Raw genomic sequence first — 24,860 nt, forward strand, 5'->3', positions numbered from 1 at the left:
CCTCGCCTTCGCCTTCTTTGCCTGCTCCAGAGCCGCGGTCTTCTCCTTCACCATTGTCATCGGCGAGACGCGTGTGGTGCGGTGGCGCTGGGCCGAGAGCGAGCGCAGCGGAGAGGCGTGAGGAGTAGAAGAGGTAATGGGGCGCACTGTTCGGGAGACTCCGGTCCAACGCCTTATATGAGGCCGCTTCCGAGTGGCTGACAGGTAGGCCCAGATGGCTCTGTCAAATCCCGTAACGACCGCGCGAGCGATACGTGGTGAAAAAGGTGGCGCGGGGATCGAGGCGGCTCCTCTCTATCCCATCCGATTACTGCGGCCTTCCCCGTCCCGCGCGCTTCCCAAAATTCGGATCCCACGAAATCCGCGGGCAGCAAACAACTTGTCAGACCAAAGATCTCCTCCGCACCGTCACTCGGAGCCCTACAAGTAAAGAAACTCACTCGACGAAGAATTAAGAATGGATCAAGGCGACTGAAAAGGAAGTTGCTGTCATCACTCAGGTCCGTTGATCCGAAACAAGATATGCTCACGGCATGGAAAACGAGTCGGAGAAGTCCTCAACTCCTTCCCCACTCAAACCTCGATCCATTCGGGGGCTAATGATGAAGCTATGTACCTAGGGTAGGGTCACAGACCTGTCCTAACTGCCCTACCCTAGGACATCTCTAGAAGAAATCACCTTTCAATCGACTTGGAGGTGTTCCACTCGACAGACTCGAAGACACTCGACCAAGAAGCAATCACTCGACCAAGATCCAACCACTCGACGGCCAGGAGACCTAAGGTCACTCCGCACGCTAACGGTCGGTCATTAAGTAGCTTTTATGGTCATCATAGCACTTTATTACCAGCGTTATCAGTAACGCCCTGCCTTAATGTACATTGAACCCTTCGTAACGTGGGCTGGCCGGGGTCCTGGCGCACTCTATATAAGCCACCCCCCTCCTCCGAGACAAGGGTTCGCACCTCTGTAACTCATACTCACATAATCCAGTTGACCGCCTCCGGGCTCCGAGACGTAGGGCTATTACTTCCTCCGAGAAGGGCCTGAACTCGTAAACCTTGAGTGCTTACAACTTCTCCATAGCTAAGATCTTGCCTCTCCATACTTACCCCCCTACATCACTGTCAGGCTTAGAACCACGACAGCGCCCAAGGGGGGCACTCCTACTCGAAGTAGGATCCCCCCTTTTTCCTACTCCTAGTAGGAGACGGGAAGGAAGGGGAGGAGAAGAAGAAGGAAAGGGGGGTCCCTAGTCCAATTCGGTTTGGGCTAGGGGGGCCGCGCGCCCCTAGCTGGCCGCCTCTCCTCTTCCTCCACTTGGGCCCATAAGGCCCAATAACCCCCCGGGAGGTTCCGGTAACCTCCCAGTTCTCCGGTATTTATCCGATAACCCCCGGAACTCATCCGGTGTCTGAATATAACCTTCCAATATCTCGATCTTTACGTCTCGACCATTTTGAGACTCCTCGTCTGTCAGTGATCATATCCGGGACTCCGAACTACCTTCAGTACATCAAAACACAAAAACTCATAATACCGATCGTCATAGAGCTTTAAGCGTGTGGACCCTACGGGTTCGAGAACTATGTAGACATGACCGAGACACGTCTCCGGTCAATAACCAATAGCGGAACCTGTATTCTCATATTGGTTCCTACGTATTTTACGAAGATTTTTATCGGTTAAACCACATATCAACATATGTTGTTCCCTTTGTTATTGGTATGTTACTTGCCCGAGATTCGATCGTCGGTATCTCAATACCTAGTTTAATCTCGTTACCGACAAGTCTCTTTATTTGTTCCGTAATGCAACATCCCGCAACTAACTCATTAGTCACATTGCTTGCAAGGCTTATAGTGATGTGTATTACCGAGAGGGCTCAGAGATCCCTCTTCGACAATCGGAGTGACAAATCCTATTCTTGATCTATGCCAACTCCACAAACACCATCGGAGACACCTGTAGAGCACCTTTATAATCACGCAGTTACGTTGTGACATTTGGTAGCACACGAAGTGTTCCTCCGGTATTCGGGAGTTGCATAATCTCATAGTCACAGGAACATGTATAAGTCATGAAGAAAGCAATAGTAGTAAACTTAAACGATCAAGTGCTAAGCTAACGAAATGGGTCAAGTCAATCACATCATTCTCCTAATGATGTGATCCCGTTGATCAAATAATAACTCATGTCTATGGCTAGGAAACTTAACCATCTTTGATCAATGAGCTAGTCAAGTAGAGGCATACTAGTGACACTATGTTTGTCTATGTATTCACACATAGGCGGAGGACGCGGTAGGGCGAGGTGGGGCGCTCGCCCTACCTTGATATTTCGTAATTTTTTACTAGGTATACCTATACACATCGATCTGATTTGTCTGATCGCTAGAATAATCGTCAAACATTTTGTTGGGCTGTGATTTATCGTGGACACCTTATCAGGCCGGCCCAAACCAACCTCACCAGCCCACACGTGCACACACAGCCTCGTAGCCTCGCTCGATCCGTCCCACGGTCTCGTCTCGTCCAAGCCGCCACGCCCTCGCCTCGCTCCATCCACTCGTCCACGGGAGAAAAGACAACCCTAGCGGCGTGCTGGGGCGGCAGCAAGCAGCAGCTTAGGCGAGGCCGAGAGGGGGCGATGGCCAGCAGCAACGAGCGCGAGGGCGGCACCGCGGCGGCCAGCAGGAGCTTCGAGCGCGCGTGGGGGCGGGGGCCTCTTCCAGGCGGGCAGCAGGAGCTTCGAGCGCGCGTGGGGGCGGGGGCCTCTTCCAGGTCGACGGTCAGCAGGAGGGCGCGCTGTTCCCGGCCGCCAGAAAGAGAAGATGGAAAGGAAGGGGAAAGGAATGGCAAAGAAGAAGGTCATAGGTATTCTCTGAATTTTAGGGCAGGAAGGTCCAAGAGGATAGAATGCAGTGATTAATTACAGATTTTATGTGATGAATTGCAGATTTGAAGAGATACTTTGAGGTACTTGGTGGCAGTCGCAGCAGCTCCAACTCCAATCCAAGTACCCGGGAAAGTAGTAATGCGCCGGGCCAATTTGTTCATCAAAATCAAGCAAATACCGTGGAAACAGAGAATGCAAATTCTTTGCCCTCTCAACAAGTGGAAGAAGAGATTCCAGATTCCATGGAAGCCATAGTTCAGGAGAATGTTGAGGTTCTAGGAGATGAAGGTATAACCGTTTTTTCAGTGGATTACATAAAGGATGATCCAGGACTTCGCATTCCACTTGATAGATTTAGCCCCAATATTAGAGATGATGTTAGATTTGCTTACGTAGAGATGGGTCCAACTCAACCAATGTGTCCCAGTTTTCCATCAAATAAAGATGAAAGATGCTTTCGAGCAGCATGGTATAAGGATTTTGAATGGTTGGAATATAGTGTTCCCAAGAAAAAAATCTTATTGTCACTATTGTTTTCTTTTTAAACATGACCGAATGGATGATAAATTTTGTTATGAGGTTTTCTCCAAATTGGGGTATGACAATTAGAAAAATGCAGTCACGGCATTCAGTAAGCATGTTGGTGGGGCAACTAGCATCCACAATATGTCAAAGACAGCACATGAAGATTTCAAAGATCAAAGGGCAAGTTTGAAAACTAAAGTAACAACTTACAACAAAGAGTCACTAGTCAAGTATGAAACTCATGTGGATACATCTTTGGGCATTGTAAGTTATCTAGCATTGCAAGGTGAACCATTCTGTGGGCATGATGAATCTAGTTCCTCTTTGAACAAGGGGAATTTTTTAGAGTTACTTGATTGGGTCAAAGAAAGGTGCCCGGAAGTTAAACTTTCATTTGATGAGCTATGTCCTAAAAATGCCAAAATGACTTCAGGAACCATGCAAAAAGAACTTGCTAAATATTGTGCAATGGCGGTCACCAAAGCAATCAAAGAAGAGATGGATGGTTGCCTTTTCACTGTTCTTATTGATGAGTGCCGTGATATTTCAGTGAAAGAGCAAATGGCTGTGGTTGTCAGGTACATGTTTTAGTATTTTAATTACTTCTGCATTTATTTAGTTTTGTTCAATCTAGAGTAGTAGAGTGGGTGAACTCATTGTAAGTTTTCCCTGTAGGTTTTTGAGCAAAAAATGAGAGACCATTGAAAGATTTTTGGGTATCAAGCATGTCCCAGACACAACATCAGCATCTTTGAAGAAGGCTCTGTTGGAGGTTTTTGGTACACATGGTTTGCTTGTTGCAAAACTGCGAGGGCAAGGGTATGATGGTGCATCTAATATGAGAGGAGAATTCAACGGCCTTCAAAAGTTAATCCGTGATGAGAATCCTTATGCTTTCTATATTCACTGCTTTGCCCACCAACTACAATTGGTAGTTGTTGCTGTTTCGAGATGTTGCAAGGGTGTTGAGGATTTTTTTGAGTATGTGACCATGATTGTCAATGTCAGTGGTTCATCTTGCAGGAGGAAGGATAAATTGCTTGATAAGCAAAAGCAGATTCTTTTGGATAAGATTGAGAGGGGTGAGATGCCCACGGGAAGAGGGAAAAATCAAGCAACCTCATTGGTCAGACCTGGAGATACACGTTGGGGCTCTCATTACACAACTTTATCTCGCATTGAATCAATGTGGGATGCAGTGATAGAAGTTTTGGGCATTGTTGAGGAGGATGTGCGTGTTCCATGTAGGGCAGGAGGTTTGGTTCATCAAATGGAGACTTTCAGCTTTGTGTTCATCCTAAAGATGATGTTAAAAATCCTTCGTATGACAAATGATCTATCTCTTCTATTGCAAAAGAAGGATCAAAATGTTGTTCAGGTATGTGATAGACAGATGGAGCTTGATATGTATCTAGTTTGCTTGATATGTTCTGTTCATGTAAGTAGAGTTGCATCTAAACTCACAACTGTATGATTTCAGGCTATGTCATTGGTTACGGATGTGAGAACACGTTTGATCAATTGGAGAAATGATGGTTGGGAGCTACTCTTGGAAGATGTCAAAGCATTCTGCACCAAAAATGAAATTCCAATACCAAGTATGGATAACACCTTCACAAAATGGGGGAAATCAAGAAAAGGTGGAAGAAACAATGTAACTGCTGATCATTTTTTCCATGTGGACACCTTCTATGTTGCTATAGACTCCATCATCATGGACTTTGATCATCGTTTTAATGAGGTATCTTCGGAGCTCCTCCAGAACTTCTCTTGTCTTGACCCAAGAGACTCCTTTTCTAGGTTCAGTATTAGTAAACTTGCTCGACTCACAGAGATTTATTATGAGGATTTTTCTAGTTATGACCGTGAGCATATACAAGATCACCTTGAGCTATTCATTATTCATATGAGAAGAATTGAAGATTTTAGAGAATGTCATGATATTGCAAGCCTAGCTAAAAAGATGGTTGAACTTGAAAGGCACATCATGTTTCCCACGGTTTATCGCCTCATTGAGTTGGCATTGCTACTACCGGTAGCGACGGCAACAGTTGAAAGGGCTTTTTCAGCAATGAAAATCATCAAGACTGAGTTGCGCAGCAAGATGTCCGATGGCTGGCTTAATGACTTGATGGTGTGTTACATTGAGCGAGGGATATTCAAAAGTCTTGATCTTGGTAAAATTAAGGAAGATTTTCACAAGAAGGGTAGAGCACTACCGTTGCCTGGGTCTTCTACGCGCCATTAAAACTTGTCTGGGTATGTTTTAGGTTGTTCGTCTATTTAAAATACTAGTGGATGGGGCGTGCGCTGGGCGCGCCTCCTCTGCGTGACTGAGCGGACCAATCTTGCTAATGCTTGCTGAGGCGTCACTGTGCGGTGTTCTTTTGAATTGTTTTTTGTTCTGTGGGCAGCACGTGTGCATGCAACTATTGCTGAACTTATATAACTTATTGATCTCTAGAAAGTAGAGCAATCCAGTAGAAGTGACAGTACCATCTTATAAAAAAAGCTACAACAGTAAAAATGCATTGCTGGCAGTGCATATTCATAAAATACATCAGGTGAGCAAAGACATGATCACAGGAGCATGGTACATATGGATATGCATCTAATAATATTGATTTCATAGTGTGAATGTTGATATCTTTTCCTACAAAGTTAGTCAAAGTTTACAAAGTTTGACTTTGACCAAATCTTATATGTAGACTAAAAAGAAAAGGAAGGAGTATGAACAGAGAAGCAGCAGTCTTGCAGCCTAAATGAATGATTACAAAGAAGAAAGGTGCTTCAAAACAATGGTTAGCACTGGCGAAAAGTAGATGCACTTAGCAGGTAAAGCCGACCTCGAGGACCATCGCTTTTTCACATCTGTTCCTCCTGCTATCCTTGCCGTCAAGTCGACCATGACGACCACCACCTCGACGGCCACCACGTCGGCAAGCGTGTAGAGCACTGGCCCCCGATCACGTCGTGCTCAAGGAGGCTCAAACTGACCCTGCAGCCCACAACACGGAGGAAGGATGGAAATAAATTAGATCCTTGTCCATTGGAAATTCACTTTGGCTTACAGATAGCTGCTAGAGTAAAATACTTCAAAGCACTCTTGTTTAGGAAGTGGATTCATTCTCAAATATAGATAGACAAAGACACATGAAGGTTTATCTCACTGGACAATTATGTGACCATGACGGCAAAATGTATCTTGATAAATTGGATGGTGAGGCGCTATGACAATATAAGATTTCTCGGGTTTGGCATTCATCCAAGAATATTCAGAGTTCCAGTCAGGTCAGAGCTACAGTTAAACGCGCCGGGCTAGCTAAGTTCAGAAGCATGGCATCTTGGATGGTTCAACTGGTCAAAAGATAGAGATTTGAAATTAAGATTCATGATCAAATTATTTTTCATTTGTGTTGTAATTTCAGCATAAGAGGTGTGAAGTACTATTCGACCCCATTTTTCAGTAACCATCACTACAGTTCCAAAATGTGAGACATTTCAAAACTGCTACTTTTCTTAGCAGAAAGTCTGAAGTTATGTGTGAGTTACCGAGTAGAGCAAGATGTTGGAGGCCTTGTAGATCACCGGCAGGTTGGCGTCGTGGAGAAAGGCAAGGCCCTTGGCCGTGACGACAGCGATGTTCATCCTTGTCATCCACAGGAGGGAACCATTTGTACCTTAAGGAAATAGGATGTTTCAGGTCAGTTTCCTCCTCCACATTGACTTAGAGTTGTAAATTGCAAGTACAAGAAGTTGGTCAGATAATTAATTTTTTAATCCAAAATATCTAGTATCCCTTTTTAGTAAATATCCAATATCTATATTCATCTGATTCAGAAAGAGGAACTGTCGTCCCTTTGGAAGGGAGAGCGCAGCTCAGCTATCTGTACGCGGCCGACATACCAGCATGCGTGGATCGTGTGGCAGGGCAGGCACCGTCAGGGTGTGACCTTCGAAGCCATGATGCTCTTCCTAATGCTGCAGCAACGCAGCCACCTCCTCCTCTCCTAGCTATGACAACATCTATTTGGTTGTCTCATCTACAAGGCAAAGCAAGGAAGGAGAACAAAGATGAATCAAGCTGCTTTGACAACATCTATTTGGTTGTTTCCTGTACAAGGAAAAGCAAGGAAGGATAACAAACATGAATCAGATGCAATAAAAAACAGGAGAGCACGATGAAAAACATGCCACAGAGATATGAAGAAATCTGCAGCCGATGACTGAGACACCATATTTGTGCGGTGAACGAATTTCCTGATTTTGGAGCAATGAAGCCTCAAAATATTTTTTTGGCAATCTTGTTTGTTATTCGGAAACTGCAATTAATGCATAGTCCTACATCCTTGTTGCAGCTATCTCTAGAGTATTTCAACAAACATATTGTGGGTGTGAGCATAGGGCAAACTTGCAAGTCTTGACTCTTGTGTTCTGTATCTGGTGCTTGTGGATGACCAAGACAAGCACCATAGTAACCAGTGCCTTGACGTTGCAGTCCAGGAAAGTAGTGTATCACATATATTTGTATTTATAGTACAGGAAATCAATCAGCCGCTGTTCAAGAGCACTAAATGTAAGAAGATCAGTTCGACCAGCGGCGAGACGGTCTGAGCCCTCGGCTCATGCTGGAGTGTCAATGACTGAGCTTCCTCCAAGACAGTTCAGAAAATTTATGAAAAACAACACAATGTCTTTGTCTTAGTAACAGATTTACTAATATCCAATTTATTTCACATGATAGATCATTTGAAGGTAAATCTACTAAAACTTCCTAGGTATACATAAGTCCCGTTCAAATTAGGAACAATAACAGTGAAGAACACCAAGCTTTGAATGATATATTTTTCGCAATTGTCACTGGGGCTGATAATCCTACTACAAAGATGCACAACCCTTTGAATATAAAAAACAACCACTAATACCACAAAAGAGGATGAGAGCCAGATCATCCAAAGAAAAATCAAAGAAGGGTAAGAAATAATAAAGTGGGCAGATAAAATACAAGGAACAAACTCTCAACAACCAGCCAAAATACCCCAACGAAATTCCAATGGAACAACAAAAGAAAGAAGAAGAATACAAAAGAGAAACAGGAGATGCAAATGAGAAAAAATCTAAGCCAAAAAAGTGTGATCAGATCCATGGGTGCAGGGGCTGAACTTAACTAAAGCCACACCAGGAAGCATCGAAGGCTCACTGTCGGTGTCAAAACCGGCGGATCTCGGGTAGGGGGTCCCGAACTGTGCGTGTAGGCTGGATGGTAACAGGAGGCAAGGGACACGTAGTTTTACCCAGGTTCGGGCCCTCTCGATGGAGGTAAAACCCTACGTCCTGCTTGATTAATATTGATGATATGGGTAGTACAAGAGTAGATCTACCACGAGATCGAGGAGGCTAAACCCTAGAAGCTAGCCTATGGTATGATTGTTGATGTATATGTTGCCCTACGGACTAAAACCCTCCGGTTTATATAGGCACCGGATAGGGTTAGGGTTACATAGAGTCGGTTACAATGGTAGGAGATCTTCATATCCGTATCGCCAAGCTTGCCTTCCACGTCAAGGAAAGTCCCTTCCGGACACGGGACGGAGTCTTCAATCTTGTATCTTCATAGTCCAGGAGTCCGGCTGAAGGTATAGTCCGGCTATCCGAACACCCCCTAATCCAGGACTCCCTCAGTAGCCCCTGAACCAGACTTCAATGACGACGAGTCCGGCGTGCATATTGTCTTCGACATTGCAAGGCGGGTTCCTCCTCCAAGTACTTCATAGAAGATTTTGAACACAAAGACAGTGTCCGGCTCTGCAAAATAAGTTTCCACATATTGCAATAGAGAGAATAATATTTACAAAAATCTAATCTGCTGACGTAGTCCGTAGTGTGGCATCACACCACGGCCAAGCTTTTATTCGAACCGTTTTACTGTCCCATCTCAGCGCATTATGCGAGGCGGTTTCCTTGGCATGTCTTGTTAAAGCAGAGATCGTGTCCCCTCATTCCGGGATTCTCATCAATACGGGCGTGGGTAACCCAACCGCGCCATTGATTACGGCGCTTGGGAGATAAGCGAGTTTTACCAAGCTGGTGGGGACGCGTAGTCGCGTCCACCCATATAAGGGGATAAGGATCCACCTTTTCACCTACGCCTTCTTCCTCCTTTGCCTATCCATTCTTACGCACTCGAGCTCCAGCGCCCATGTCCGCACTCCCCACCTCAACCTTCTCCAGCCATGTCCGGAGCGGGAGGCAAGTGGATGGTCTCCTCCGTTACGGAAGGGCACATCAAAAAACTAAGGAAGGCCGGATACCTGTCTAACGACATTGCGCACCGGCTTCCCGAAGAGGGGCAGCTCATCCCCACCCCTAGGCCCCATGAGAGGGTGGTGTTCCTCCCCATTTTCTCCGCGGACTGGGTTTCCCTCTCGATCCATTTGTCCAGGGGCTCATGTTCTACTACGGCATGGATTTCCACGATCTGGCCCCGAATTTTGTCCTCAACATCTCGGCGTTTATCGTCGTGTGCGAGGCTTTCCTCCGCATCCGCTCCCATTTCGGCCTATGGCTCAAGACTTTCAATGTCAAGCCGAAGGTGGTGCGCGGCAACCAGGCGGAGTGCGGAGGCACCATGGTGGGCAAGATGGCCAACGTCCTATGGATCGAGGGCTCCTTTGTGGAGACCCTGAAGGGGTGGCAATCGGGGTGGTTTTACATCACCGAGCCGCGCGACCCTAAGTGGGTCGCAACCCCCGAGTTCCGGTCCGGACCCCCAACGCGGCTCACGTCCTAGAAAGAGATGGGCCTGTCGTGGGGTAAAAAAGGAGAGCTGACCAGACTCCAAACATGCGTCAAAACCCTGGCAGACAAGAAGCTCAAACTTGTCAACGTAGTCCAGGTTATGCTCATCCGCTTGATCCTCCCGTGCCAACAACGGGCTTTCAACCTGTGGGAGTTCGACCCGGCGCGGCACCAAACTTTGAGCAGGCTCTTCGACACGACGTATGAAGATGCCTGGAAGGTGCTTTTCAAGGGCGCCGTGGCTCCCGCATCCGCTACTGAGGATCGCGGAGTCAGTGCACAGCGTCACGCTCTTGCGGTAAGCTGTTTTTCCCTTTTACAGGGTATCAGTTTTTCATAGTTTGACTCCATGCGGGATCTAAGCTCCCTTTCCTTTGACAGGATTGGCAGGTGACGTCCGGACAGATCAACTGTCCGGCTCCTTTGCCCGAAGGCCCAGCAGACACTCAATTGGGAAGCTGCTGGTTCCGGCACCCTATGTGGTGCCGGAGAAGAAGGTCAAGAAGAAGGCCACGGGGACTCGAAAGAGTGCCCGCCGCCCGGAGGTGTCGGATTCATCATCCGACGAATCTAAGACGCACTCCTCCCGTGAAGACGAGGAGGAGGAAGAAGAGACCCCTCCCCCTCCACGGGGGAAGGGAAGAAAAGGAAGGCCGCCCCAACTGGGGAGGCCGAAGGGTCCAAGAAGGGGAAAACCCTTCCTCCGGAGTATTCCACCGACGCCGACGATGGCGGAGAGGAGTGGGTGCCCAGGGCCAAGCCCCTGACCAAATCGTAAGTATCTGGATACCAGAGTAATTCATAGTATTCGTTTACTGCATAGCTTTCCCTTACGTCGAATATGTTCATGCAGCCCACCCAAAGACCGGCTCGACGCGTCGTCGAGCGGCTCACTGGACTCGTCGGATGTGAGCTCGCTTCCGACGGCCTCCTCCCCCCGCCCTACGGACGACAACGAAGTGTTGTCCCAACAGGTTCCAAGCCGGGAGGAGGTGGTCCTGGAGGTGCCGTAAGGCGACCTCCCAGACTCCAGGAGTAAAGGGGATGAAACCCCCAGGGCTCCAAGTCCGGCCCTAGGCCGGACACCGCTCCGGAACCTTCAAAGGTTCCAGAGTCCGGCGGGCGACCTCCTTCCAAGAGGAGCAAGCCCGCCGTGCCGGTGACCTCCATCCAACCGGAGGCGCCTCCATCGACGAAGGGCACCGCACTATTATGAGTGCAGTGATCCAGAAGATTCAGTCCGCCAAGAGCGGACTGACTGAAGCTTGTACTAGCCTTTTAACAGGCTTTGAGGTAAGTAAAGAATGTGTAAATAATATTACCGCATAGACAGTATCCCCTGATGCTCTGTTTGGCGTTCGGGAAGAAAAGCCGAATAGAGGATCAAATAAAATTCGCAGGAGTCTAACAGAAAGGAGTCAATATGCGTATGCAGGCTTCTCTGCTTGCGTCCGCCGCACTGACTCCGGAAGTGGACACACTAAAGCAGAACTTGTTCATATGCGCTAAGCAATGCTGTGTGAATTTAAAATATTACCTTCTGTGCGGCTGTTTATCAATTCTGAGAGATGGCAAGTCGTCGGCTTCTGCCCCCGTGCCGCTAGTGCTGGGGTGTTCGGGGAAAAACCTGAGCGCTCTTTTTCCCATGTTTGGGTCCGTCGAGGGAGGCGCCTAGCCCAACGAACAAGGCAATCAGACTATAATGCGTGAACACTCTCACTTAGCCATAGAATTCTATAATTTTAAATTTCGGCGAAGCCCCTGGTATTCGGAAGACCGAGTTCGGGGCGCTATCCACGCCTTGGCCGGACAAAACCGGTTCCTCGCCCAAAGCGGCATAAGTCTTTAGGAACTCGAAAAAACCTCTCGAACAGCGACCAGCTCTCACCTCATCATGACAGTCAGTTTTAGCTTTCTCCACTGAGGTGCTCGACCCAGCTCAACTGGGGCACAATCGCAGTGGTTCTCCTAGTGCTACCTTAGCCGATATAGCGGAACGTAAGGCACCAAAACATAGGAGCCGGGCAAATCCAACTATTGACCCAAGACATGATTCGGAGCCGATGCATATAATGCTATAAGTTCGGGGTGCCGCACTTGTTAAAGTGTTCGGACTTCTCACACCATATTGAGGGGTACTAAAGCCCCTGGCGTATTTTGACCGTACCAACGTGTACGGGTGCAACATGTCGTTAAGGAACATATATAAAGAAAAAAAGGTAATGCAAAAATAGACAAAAGCTATGCATTGTTTATTAAAAAGGGGTGCGATCTAGGCAGAACGATACAAGTAATGCGATAAGTGGAAGGTTGGACTAGTTAACATGTCCGTTCCAGGGGCAAGCTGCGGAATAGTATGCGGAACGGGTATACTGCTCGTGATAGAGACCACCTAGGAGTTCCGTAATGCGGCGTGGCTTGTCTGCTTCCCTGGTTCTTGCATCGTTTGTGCGGCAATTGAACTGCTGAACAGGCCTTCCGAAGGATGGAGTCCTAAAAGTAAGAGAAAATTAAAAAAAATCGGCAGCCCCTGGTACGATTTAAGCTGTGTTTTGGGCGTGCCGTGATGGTGCCCCTCCCCCTATGCCCATGGTATTTCTAGAGCATAGTTATGTACGCGAAGTACCGGCGTCGCCTTTTTTCGAGGGTTGGGGTCGGGGCCGCATTGCTACGCCTGCTCGGGTCGTGCCAGGCGGTCTTGTTGTAGGTTACTCCAGGCGCGCTTGACGGTGTCCGGTTGTTTAGTGGCCGGACTAGAGAACTACCTGGAGAGGCTACTTTGTACTTCCGCTGCAAGGGCCACCGTGTGCTCCTCCGTTCGGAGGGAGCGTTCGGTGTTTCCATTGACCGTAATTACTCCTCGAGGGCCTGGCATGTTGAGCTTAAGGTATGCATAATGCGGTACCGCATTGAACTTAGCGAATGCGGTTCGCCCGAGCAGTGCGTGATAACCACTGCGAAATGGGACTATGTCAAAGATTAACTCCTCGCTTCGGAAATTATCCAGAGATCCGAAGACCACTTCAAGTGTGACTGAGCCTATACAGTTGGCCTCTACACCTGGTATTACGCCCTTAAAGGTCGTTTTGGTGGGCTTAATCCTCGAGGGATCTATGCCCATTTTCCGCATTGTATCCTGGTAAAGCAGGTTCAGGCTGCTGCCGCCGTCCATAAGGACTCTAGTGAGATGAAATCCATCAATAATTGGGTCTAGAACCAATGCGGCGAATCCGCCATGATGGGTGCTAGTGGGATGGTCCCTTCGATCAAAGGTGATCGGGCAGGACCATGGGTTGAACTTTGGGGCGACTGGCTCTACCGCATATACGCCCCTTAACGCGTGCTTCCGCTCCCTTTTGGGGACGTGGGTTGCGTATATCATGTTCACCGTTCGCACTTGTGGGGGAAAACCCTTCCGTCCACTGTTGTTCGGTGGCCGGGGCTCCTCGTCGTCATCGCTATGCAGCCCCTTGTCTTCATTTTCGGCGTTTAACTTGCCTGCCTGCTTGAACACCCAACAATCCCTGTTGGTGTGATTGGCTGGCTTTTCGGGGGTGCCATGTATCTGGCACGAGCGGTCGAGTATCCGGTCCAAACTGGACGGGCCCCTAGGATTCCTTTTGAATGGATTTTTCCGCTGACCGGATTTAGAGCCTCTGAATCCGGCATTCACTACCGTATCATCAGCATTGTCGCCGTTTATGCGGCGCTTCTGCTTGTTGCGACGCGACTTGCCACTACTGTCCCTGGTGTCCGAATTACCAGGGTTCTTGGTCATATTGTTGCTACGAGCAAGCCAGCTGTCTTCTCCCGTGCAAAAGCGGGTCATGAGTGTCGTGAGTGCTGCAATAGACTTCGGCTTTTCCTGTCCAAGGTGCTGGGCGAGCCACTCGTCACGGATATTGTGCTTGAAGGCTGCAAGGGCCTCAGCATCCGGATAGTCGACTATTTGATTTTTCTTTGTTAGGAACCGTGTCCAGAATTGCCTGGCCGATTCATCTGGCTACTGAATTACGTGACTTAGGTCATCGGCGTCTGGGGGTCGCACATAGGTGCCCTGGAAATTGTCGAGGAATGCGGCTTCCAGGTGAAGGAAATATGCCCTAGAGGCAATAATAAAGTTATTATTTATTTCCTTATATCATGATAAAAGTTTATTATTCATGCTAGAATTGTATTAACCGGAAACATAATACATGTGTGAATACATAGACAAACAGAGTGTCACTAGTATGCCTCTACTTGACTAGCTCGTTAATCAAAGATGGTTATGTTTCCTAACCATGGACAAAGAGTTGTCATTTTATTAACGGGATCACATCATTAGTTGAATGATCTGATTGACATGACCCATTTCATTAGCTTAGCACCCGATCGTTTAGTATGTTGCTATTGCTTTCTTCATGACTTATACAAGTTCCTATGACTATGAGATTATGCAACTCCCGTGTGCCGGAGGAACACTTTGTGTGCTACCAAACGTCACAACGTAACTGGGCGATTATAAAGGTGCTCTACAGGTGTCTCCAAAGGTACATGTTGGGTTGGTGTATTTCGAGATTAGGATTTGTCACCCGGATCGTCGGAGAGGTATCTCTGGGCCCTCTCAATAATGCACATCACTTAAGCCTTGCAAGCATTGCAACTAATGAGTTAGTTGCGGGATGATGTATTACGGAATGAGTAAAGAGACTTGCCGGTAACGAGATTGAACTAGGTATTGGATACCGACGATCGAATCTCAGGCAAGTAACATACCGATGACAAAGGGAACAACGTATGTTGTTATGCGGTCTCACCGATAAAGATCTTCGTAGAATATGTAGGAGCCAATATGAGCATCCAGGTTCCGCTATTGGTTATTGACCGGAGACGAGTCTCGGTCATGTCTACATTGTTCTCGAACCCGTAGGGTCCGCACGCTTAAGGTTTCGATGACAGTTATATTATGAGTTTATGAGTTTTGATGTACCGAAGGAGTTCGGAGTCCCGGATGTGATCACGGACATGACAAGGAGTCTCGAAATGGCCGAGACATAAAAATTGATATATTGGAAGTCTATGTTTGGATATCGGAAGTGTTCCGGGTGAAATCGGGATTTTACCGGAGTACCGGGAGGTATATGGGCCTTAGTGGGCCTTAGTGGAAGAGAGGAGAGGTGGCCAGAGATGGGCCGCGCGCCTCTCCCCCCTTGGTCCGAATAGGACAAGGAGAGGGGGCCGGCCCCCCTTCCTCCTCTCTCTCCTCTTTCCCCCCTCCATGAATCCTATTCCAACTAGGAAGGGGGGGGAGTCCTACTCCCGGAGCGCGCCTTCTCTTGGCCGGCCGCCCCCCTTTGAGCCTTTATATACGGAGGCAGGGGCACCCCCTAGAGACACAAGTTGATCCACGTGATCATATTCTTAGCCGTGTGCGGTGCCCCCTTCCACCATAGTCCTCGATAATATTGTAGCAGTGCTTAGGCGAAGCCCTGCGACATTAGTACATCAAGATCGTCACCATGCCGTCGTGCTGACGGAACTCTTCCCCGACACTTTGCTGGATCGGAGTCCGGGGATCGTCATCGAGCTGAACGTGTGCTAGAACTCGGAGGTGCCGTAGTTTTGGTGCTTGATCGGTCGGGCCGTGAAGATGTACGACTACATCAACCGCGTTGTCATAACGCTTCCGCTATCGGTCTACGAGGGTACGTAGACAACACTCTCCCCTCTCGTTGCTATGCATCACCATGATCTTGCGTGTGCGTAGGAATTTTTTTGAAATTACTACGTTCCTCAACAGTGGCATCCGAGCCTAGGTTTTATGTGTTGATGTTATATGCACGAGTAGAACACAAGTGAGTTGTGGGCGATATAAGTCATACTGCTTACCAGCATGTCATACTTTGGTTCGGTGGTATTGTTGGACGAAGCGGCCCGGACCGACATTACGCGTACGCTTACGCGAGACCGGTTCTCCCGACGTGCTTTGCACATAGATGGCTTGCGGGTGACAGTTTCTCCAACTTTAGTTGAACTGAGTGTGGCTACGCCCGGTCCTTGCGAAAGTTAAAACAGCACCAACTTGACAAACTATCGTTGTGGTTTTGATGCGTAGGTAAGATTGGTTCTTGCTTAAGCCCGTAGCAGCCACGTAAAAACTTGCAACAACAAACTAGAGGACGTCTAACTTGTTTTTGTAGGGCATGTTGTGATGTGATATGGTCAAGACATGATGCTAAATTTTATTGTATGAGATGATCATGTTTTGTAACCAAGTTATCGGCAACTGGCAGGAGCCATATGGTTGTCGCTTTATTGTATGCAATGCAATCGCGCTGTAATGCTTTACTTTATCACTAAGTGGTAGCGATAGTCGTGGAAGCATAAGATTGGCGAGACGACAACGATACTACGATGGAGATCAAGGTGTCGCGCCGGTGATGATGGCGATCACGACGGTGCTTCGGAGATGGAGATCACAAGCACAAGATGATGATGGCCATATCATATCACTTATATTGATTGCATGTGATGTTTATCTTTTATGCATCTTATCTTGCTTTGATTGACGGTAGCATTATAAGATGATCTCTCACTAAATTATCAAGAAGTGTTCTCCCTGAGTATGCACCATTGCAAAAGTTCTTCGTGCTGAGACACCACGTGATGATCGGGGGTGATAGGCTCTACGTTCAAATATAGCGGGTGCAAAACAGTTGCACACGCGGAATACTCAGGTTATACTTGACGAGCCAAGCATATATAGATATGGCCTCGGAACACGGAGACTGAAAGGTCGAGCGTGAATCATATAGTAGATATGATCAACATAGTGATGTTCACCAATGAAACTACTCCATCTCATGTGATGATCGGACATGGTTTAGTTAATTTGGATCACGTAATCACTTAGAGGATTAGAGGGATATCTATCTAAGTGGGAATTCTTAAGTAATATGATTAATTGAACCTAAATTTATCATGAACTTTGTACCTGATAAGTATCTTTCTTATGTATGTTTGATTGTAGATAGATGGCCCGTGCTGTTGTTCCGTTGAATTTTAATGCGTTCCTTGAGAAAGCAAAGTTGAAAGATGATGGTAGCAATTACACGGACTGGGTCCGTAACTTGAGGATTATCCTCATTGCTGCACAGAAGAATTACATCCTGGAAGCACCGCTGGGTGCTAGGCCTGCTGCTGGAGCAACACCAGATGTTATGAACGTCTAGCAGAGCAAAGCTGATGACTACTCGATAGTTCAATGTGCCATGCTTTACGGCTTAGAACCGGGACTTCAACGACGTTTTGAACGTCATGGGGCATATGAGATGTTCCAGGAGTTGAAGTTAATATTTCAAGCAAATGCCCGGATTGAGAGATATGAAGTCTCCAATAAGTTCTATAGCTGCAAGATGGAGGAGAACAGTTCTGTCAGTGAGCATATACTCAAGATGTCTGGGTATTGTAATCACTTGATTCAACTGGGAGTTAATCTTCCGGATGATAGCGTCATTGACAGAATTCTCCAATCACTTCCACCAAGCTACAAGAGCTTCGTGACGAACTATAATATTCAAGGGATGAATAAGACTATTCCTGAGCTCTTCGCGATGCTGAAAGCTGCGGAGGTAGAAATCAAGAAAGAACATCAAGTGTTGATGGTCAACAAGACCACTAGTTTCAAGAAAAAGGGCAAAGGGAAGAAGAAGGGAAACTTCAAGAAGAACAGCAAGCAAGTTGCTGCTCAAGAGAAGAAACCCAAGTCTGGACCTAAGCCTGAAACTGAGTGCTTCTACTGCAAGCAGACTGGTCACTGGAAGCGGAACTGCCCCAAGTATTTGACAGATAAGAAGGATGGCAAGGTGAACAAAGGTATATGTGATATACATGTTATTGATGTGTACCTTACTAATGCTCGCAGTAGCACCTAGGTATTTGATACTGGTTCTGTTGCTAATATTTGCAACTTGAAACAGGGACTACAGATTAAGCGAAGATTGGCTAAGGACGAGGTGACGATGCGCGTGGGAAATGGTTCCAAAGTCGATGTGATCGCGGTCGGCACACTACCTCTACATCTACCTTCGGGATTAATATTAGACCTAAATAATTGTTATTTGGTGCCAGCGTTAAGCATGAACATTATATCTGGATCTTGTTTGATGCGAGACGGTTATTCATTTAAATCAGAGAATAATGGTTGTTCTATTTATATGAGTAATATCTTTTATGGTCATGCACCCTTGAAGAATGGTATATTCTTATTGAATCTTGATAGTAGTGACACACATATTCATAATGTTGAAGCCAAAAGATGCAGAGTTGATAATGATAGTGCAACTTATTTGTGGCACTGCCGTTTAGGTCATATCGGTGTAAAGCGCATGAAGAAACTCCATACTGATGGAATTTTGGAACCACTTGATTATGAATACTTGGTACTTGCGAACCGTGCCTTATGGGCAAGATGACTAAAACGCCGTTCTCCGGTACTATGGAGAGAGCAACAGATTTGTTGGAAATCATACATACAGATGTATGTGGTCCGATGAATATTGAGGCTCGTGGCGGATATCGTTATTTTCTTACCTTCACAGATGACTTAAGAATATTTGAGTTACGAGTTTGGTGTACATTTGAAACAATGCGGAATAGTTTCGCAACTCACGCCACCCGGAACACCACAGCGTAATGGTGTGTCCGAACGTCGTAATCATACTTTACTAGATATGGTACGATCTATGATGTCTCTTACTGATTTACCGCTATCATTTTGGGGTTATGCTTTAGAGACGGCCGCATTCATGTTAAATAGGGCACCATCAAAATCCGTTGAGACGACGCCTTATGAACTATGGTTTGGCAAGAAACCAAAGTTGTCGTTTCTGAAAGTTTGGGGCTGCGATGCTTATGTAAAAAAGCTTCAACCTGATAAGCTCGAACCCAAATCGGAGAAATGTGTCTTCATAGGATATCCAAAGGAGACTATTGGATACACCTTCTATCATAGATCCGAAGGCAAGACTTTTGTTGCTAAGTTCGGAAACTTTCTAGAGGAGTTTCTCTCGAAAGAAGTGAGTGGGAGGAAAGTAGAACTTGACGAGGTAACTGTACCTGCTCCCTTGTTGGAGAGTAATGCATCACAGAAACCTCTTTCTGTGACACCTACACCAATAAGTGAGGAAGCTAATGATAATGATCATGAAACTTCAGAACAAGATACTACTGAACCTCGTAGATCAACCAGAGTGAGATCTGCACCAGAGTGGTACGGTAATCCTGTTCTGGAAGTCATGCTACTAGATCATGATGAACCTACGAACTATGAAGAAGCGATGGTGAGCCCAGATTCCGCAAAATGGCTTGAAGCCATGAAATCTGAGATGGGATCCATGTATGAGAACAAAGTGTGGACTTTGGTTGACTTGCCCGATGATCGGAAAGCGATTGAGAATAATTGGATCTTCAAGAAGAAGACTGACGCTGACGGTAATATTACTGTCTACAAAGCTCAAATTGTCGCAAAAGGGTTTCAGCAAGTTCAAGGGATTGACTACGATGAGACCTTCTCACCCGTAGCGATGCTTAAGTCTGTCCGAATCATGTTAGCAATTGCCGCATTTTATGATTATGAAATTTGGCAGATGGATGTCAAAACTGCATTCCTGAATGGGTTTCTGGAAGAAGAGTTGTATATGATGCAACCAGAAGGTTTTGTCGATCCAAAGGGAGCTAACAAAGTGTGCAAGCTCCAGCGATCCATCTATGGACTGGTGCAAGCCTCTCGGAGTTGGAATAAATGCTTTGATAGTGTGATCAAAGCATTTGGTTTTATACAGACTTTCGGAGAAGCCTGTATTTACAAGAAAGTGAGTGGGAGCTCTGTAGCATTTCTGATATTATATGTGGATGACATATTACTGATTGGAAATGATATAGAATTTCTGGATCATTTAGTATGTTGCTATTGCTTTCTTCATGACTTATACATGTTCCTATGACTATGAGATTATGCAACTCCCGTGTGCCGGAGGAACACTTTGTGTGCTACCAAACGTCACAACGTAACTGGGTGATTATAAAGGTGCTCTACAGGTGTCTCCAAAGGTACATGTTGGGTTGGCGTATTTCGAGATTAGGATTTGTCACTCCGATCGTCGGAGAGGTATCTCTGGGCCCTCTCGGTAATGCACATCACTTAAGCCTTGCAAGCATTGCAACTAATGAGTTAGTTGCGGGATGATGTATTATGGAACGAGTAAAGAGACTTGCCGGTAACGAGATTGAACTAGGTATTGGATACCGACAATCCAATCTCGGGCAAGTAACATACCGATGACAAAGGGAACAACGTATGTTGTTATGCGGTCTGACCGATAAAGATCTTCATAGAATATGTAGGAGCCAATATGAGCATCCAAGTTCCGCTATTGGTTATTGATCGGAGACGAGTCTCGATCATGTCTACATTGTTCTCGAACCCGTAGGGTCCGCACGCTTAAGGTTTCGATGACAGTTATATTATGAGTTTATGAGTTTTGATGTACCGAAGGAGTTCGGAGTCCCGGATGTGATCACGGACATGACGAGGAGTCTCGAAATGGTCGAGACATAAAGATTGATATATTGGAAGCCTATGTTTGGATATCGGAAGTGTTCCGGGTGAAATCGGGATTTTACCGGAGTACCGGGAGGTTACCGGAACCCCCCGGGAGGTATATGGGCCTTAGTGGGCCTTAGTGGAAGAGAGGAGAGGTGGCCAGAGATGGGCCGCGCGCCGCTCCCCCCTTGGTCCGAATAGGACAAGGAGAGGGGGCCGGCCCCCCTTCCTCCTCTCTCTCCTCTTTCCCCCCTCCACGAATCCTATTCCAACTAGGAAAGGGGGGGAGTCCTACTCCCAGAGGGAGTAGGACTCCTCCTGGCGCGCCTCCTCTTGGCCGGCCAGCCCCCCCTTTGAGCCTTTATATACGGAGGCAGGGGCACCCCCTAGAGACACAAGTTGATCCACGTGATCATATTCTTAGCCATGTGCGGTGCCCCCTTCCACCATAGTCCTCAATAATATTGTAGCAGTGCTTAGGCGAAGCCCTGCGACATTAGTACATCAAGATCGTCACCACGCCGTCGTGCTGACGGAACTCTTCCCCGACACTTTGCTGGATCGGAGTCCGGGGATCTTCATCGAGCTGAACGTGTGCTAGAACTCGGAGGTGCCGTAGTTTCGGTGCTTGATCGGTCGGGCCGTGAACACGTACGACTACATCAACCGCGTTGTCATAACGCTTCCGCTATCGGTCTACGAGGGTACGTAGACAACACTCTCCCCTCTCGTTGCTATGCATCACCATGATCTTGCGTGTGCGTAGGAATTTTTTTGAAATTACTACGTTCCCCAACACCAAGTCCTCCCAACAACTGATTGATCCTGTTGGCAAGCTGTTAAGCTAATGCCGAGCTGGTCCTTTAAGCTTAAGTGAGAGGTATTTGATGGCGTGGAAATCATCGCCGCGGGCCATGTGGATATGAAGGAGATAATCCTCGATCCATACCGCAGGATCTGTTGTGCCATCATATGATTCGATGTTTACGGGTTTGAAACCCTCGGGGATTTGATGATCCATTATTTCGTCTGTAAAGCAGAGTGGGTGTGCGGCGCCTCTGTACTGGGCTATATCATGACGTAGCTCCAATGAGACTTGTCTACTATGTTCGGCCCTGCCGAATTTGTGGCCGGCGTGATGGTTACCGTCTCGAGCCGTGGGGCGCCCACACGATCCGTAAATCGATCTTGTTTGCCTTGCCTTGTCCTCCAACATATCTCGTAAGTCCGGCGCATATTCCCGTGCCTTGGTACGGGGTGCGGCTTGAGTGGAGGGCCGAGAGGCCTCTCTGTCGCGGCCACGAGGTGGCCGGTCGGCCGCATCAAGTGCTTCCTCCTCTAATTGGGGTAGCAACCTACGCTTTGGGTAGCTCTTGGAGGGGCGTTCGAGTTTATGCTCTTCGGCCGCGAGGACTTCAGTCCATCTATCGACTAGCAAATCTTGATCAGCTTTAAGTTGTTGCTGTTTTTTCTTGAGGCTTCTTGCCGTGGCTATAAGCCTGCGTTGAAAACGCTCTTGCTCGACGGGATCCTCTGGCACCACGAATTCGTCATCGTCGAGGCTTGCCTCATCTTCGGAGGGAGGCATATAATTATCGTCCTCGACCTCTCTGTCTGCCGCTCTCTCATGAGGGCTGGTTTCTCCATCCTCCCGTGCTAAATCTTGCTGGAGGGGGTTTCGGCACTTTCCGGAGTATTATTATCTCCTGTGCTGGAATCACCGTATTTGTTTTGGCGGGATTTTGATCGGCGCTGCTGACACCGGCGCTTAGGCTGTTTCTTGGAGGGGTCATCCTCCGTTGTTCCATCACCATCTCCTTCTTTTGGGGTGTCCACCATGTATATGTCGTATGACGAGGTGGCTTTCCAGGGCCTCACAGGCGCTGGTTCTTCATTGTCTCCTTCATCGGCGTCCATACCGTCGATGTCTTCGGAGTCGAAGTCGAGCATGTCGGTTAGGTCGCCGACAGTGGCTACAAAGTGGGTGGTGGGTGGGCTTTGAATTTCTTCATCGTCCGAATCCCAACCTTGCTGGCCGTAGTCCGGCCAGGGCTCTCCTGATAAAGAGAGAGAGAGACTTCAGTGTCTTCAGAATATCGCCAAAAGGCAAGTGCTAAAAGACGTCTGCGGCAGTAAACTCCATGATCGGCGCCCAATCGGATTCGATCGGTAGGGGCGCGGAGGGTTCGGAGTCCGGAGAGGAGTCCGGCTCCTTGGAGTCAAGAGTCTCGCGGAGTGCAGGGCTGGTGTTTGGCTCAATCACCGTGGGGATCGCAGCCCCCGAGGCGGCGTCCAACCGCCCATCCTCGATCGGCGCAGTTGGCTCTGAATTAAGGGTCGAAGCCGATGCGGGTGCAGCCTCCAGGGCACTGTTCGACGACAGAGCTAGATCATGCTCATCGTGACAGTGCGGCGTGCTCGGTAGTGGCTCGAATCTGTTGAAGATCAAGTCCCCGCGGATATCAGCCGTGTAGCTTAAGCTTCCAAATCTGACCTGACGGCCAGGGGCGTAGCTTTCGATCTGCTCCAGATGGCCAAGTGAATCGGCCCGCAGTGCGAAGCCGCCGAAGACGAAGATCTGTCCGGGGAGGAAGGTCTCACCCTGGACTGCATCGCCATTGATGATCGTAGGAGCCATCAAGCCTGACGGCGACGACACAGAGGAACTCTCAATGAAAGCACCAATGTCGGTGTCAAAAGCGGCGGATCTCGGGTAGGGGGTCCCGAACTGTGCGTCTAGGCTGGATGGTAACAGGAGGCAAGGGACACGTAGTTTTACCCAGGTTCGGGCCCTCTCGATGGAGGTAAAACCCTACGTCCTGCTTGATTAATATTGATGATATGGGTAGTACAAGAGTAGATCTACCACGAGATCGAGGAGGCTAAACCCTAGAAGCTAGCCTATGGTATGATTGTTGATGTATATGTTGCCCTACGGACTAAAACCCTCCGGTTTATATAGGCACCGGATAGGGTTAGGATTACATAGAGTCGGTTACAATGGTAGGAGATCTTCATATCCGTATCGCCAAGCTTTCCTTCCACGCCAAGGAAAGTCCCTTCCGGACACGGGACGGAGTCTTCAATCTTGTATCTTCATAGTCCAGGAGTCCAACTGAAGGTATAGTCCGGCTATCCGAACACCCCCTAATCCAGGACTCCCTCACTCACAAACCCGCAACAACCAGGGGACTGTCGGTGGGCGCGAACGGCGAGGCTAAGCGGAGTGCTGAGGAATGAGAGAAGGGGGTCAGAGCGAGTGGGATCAAATCTAACACATAGTCAAAGTGACCAAGCGAAGAGGATTTACCTTGCTCGTCGCCGACACCTGAATCAACTACCGAGGTGGTCGGCGGGCGTTGATGTGAGCTCCATCACTAGCTGTTTGTCCTGCTCCTGAACGACGACGGGGCGCGGTGCTCGCCGGCCGGGCGCGGTTGGCTTCTCCCCCTCCTCGCGTCCAAACGCGACTGCTGCTCTCCCTCTCCTTGGACAGGTCTAGCAGATCGACGGAGCCGACGGGGTTCTTTCGGATGACGCGCCGATGGGTAAGGATGACGACGACGTCCAAGCCCTTCCTCTAGTAGCTAGCGCGACAAATTCGGAGAATTTGGGATGGGTGGAGACGGCGGCGTGCGAGAGAGGGAATGGGAGGAGACGGCGGCGTGGACTGCTCGGTTTGAGATGGGAGGAGATGACGGCTGTCTTTCTGGGGAAGTTTCCTTTCTCTCTTTTTTCACCGAGGGAGGTGTTACCTGGGGAAGTTTCTCGGGTGAGATTTTTCTATCGCCTCGCCACAGTAAAAGTGATGACCTGGATAGCCCCAGCATCCGCCTAGACATTCGAAAAAAAACGAACGACCTGACGACGTGGCTATCGCGAGTTATCGCCTTTGATGCGTAGCTGAATGGTTTTAATGTTTGCATTTTCATTTTACTTGCCTATTCTGTTTAGGATTATATGAAATATTGGTGTGCACTTCTTAGGTCAAGGATATCTTACAATAAGTTACATCGGAATACGATATTATCTTGGGGCGTACATTCACTCACA

The 24,860-nt window shown here is 47.9% G+C and overlaps 1 protein-coding gene across 1 annotated transcript; it reads left to right on the top strand.

The window, feature by feature from the left end:
- Positions 1 to 4,262: 4,262 nt before the first annotated feature.
- On the top strand, positions 4,263 to 5,672 carry LOC147958177 (uncharacterized). Its single transcript, XM_087531986.1, has 2 exons — positions 4,263 to 4,802; positions 4,905 to 5,672. The coding sequence occupies exons 1-2, from the start codon at positions 4,263 to 4,265 to the stop codon at positions 5,670 to 5,672; spliced, it is 1,308 nt and encodes a 435-aa protein (XP_087388112.1).
- Positions 5,673 to 24,860: the final 19,188 nt, after the last annotated feature.

Source organism: Triticum urartu, chromosome 7A, assembly GCF_056163025.1.
Source record: "Triticum urartu cultivar PI428250 chromosome 7A, HENAU_Tu73, whole genome shotgun sequence".
Lineage (NCBI taxonomy): Eukaryota > Viridiplantae > Streptophyta > Magnoliopsida > Poales > Poaceae > Triticum > Triticum urartu.

Excerpts from the sequence above, each read along its gene's own strand:
- LOC147958177 (XM_087531986.1), top strand. The coding sequence starts at position 4,263 with ATGAGAGGAGAATTCAACGGCCTTCAAAAGTTAATCCGTGATGAGAAT. Across the intron at positions 4,803-4,904 it reads AGGATCAAAATGTTGTTCAG|GCTATGTCATTGGTTACGGA; the intron begins GTATGTGATAGA and ends GTATGATTTCAG.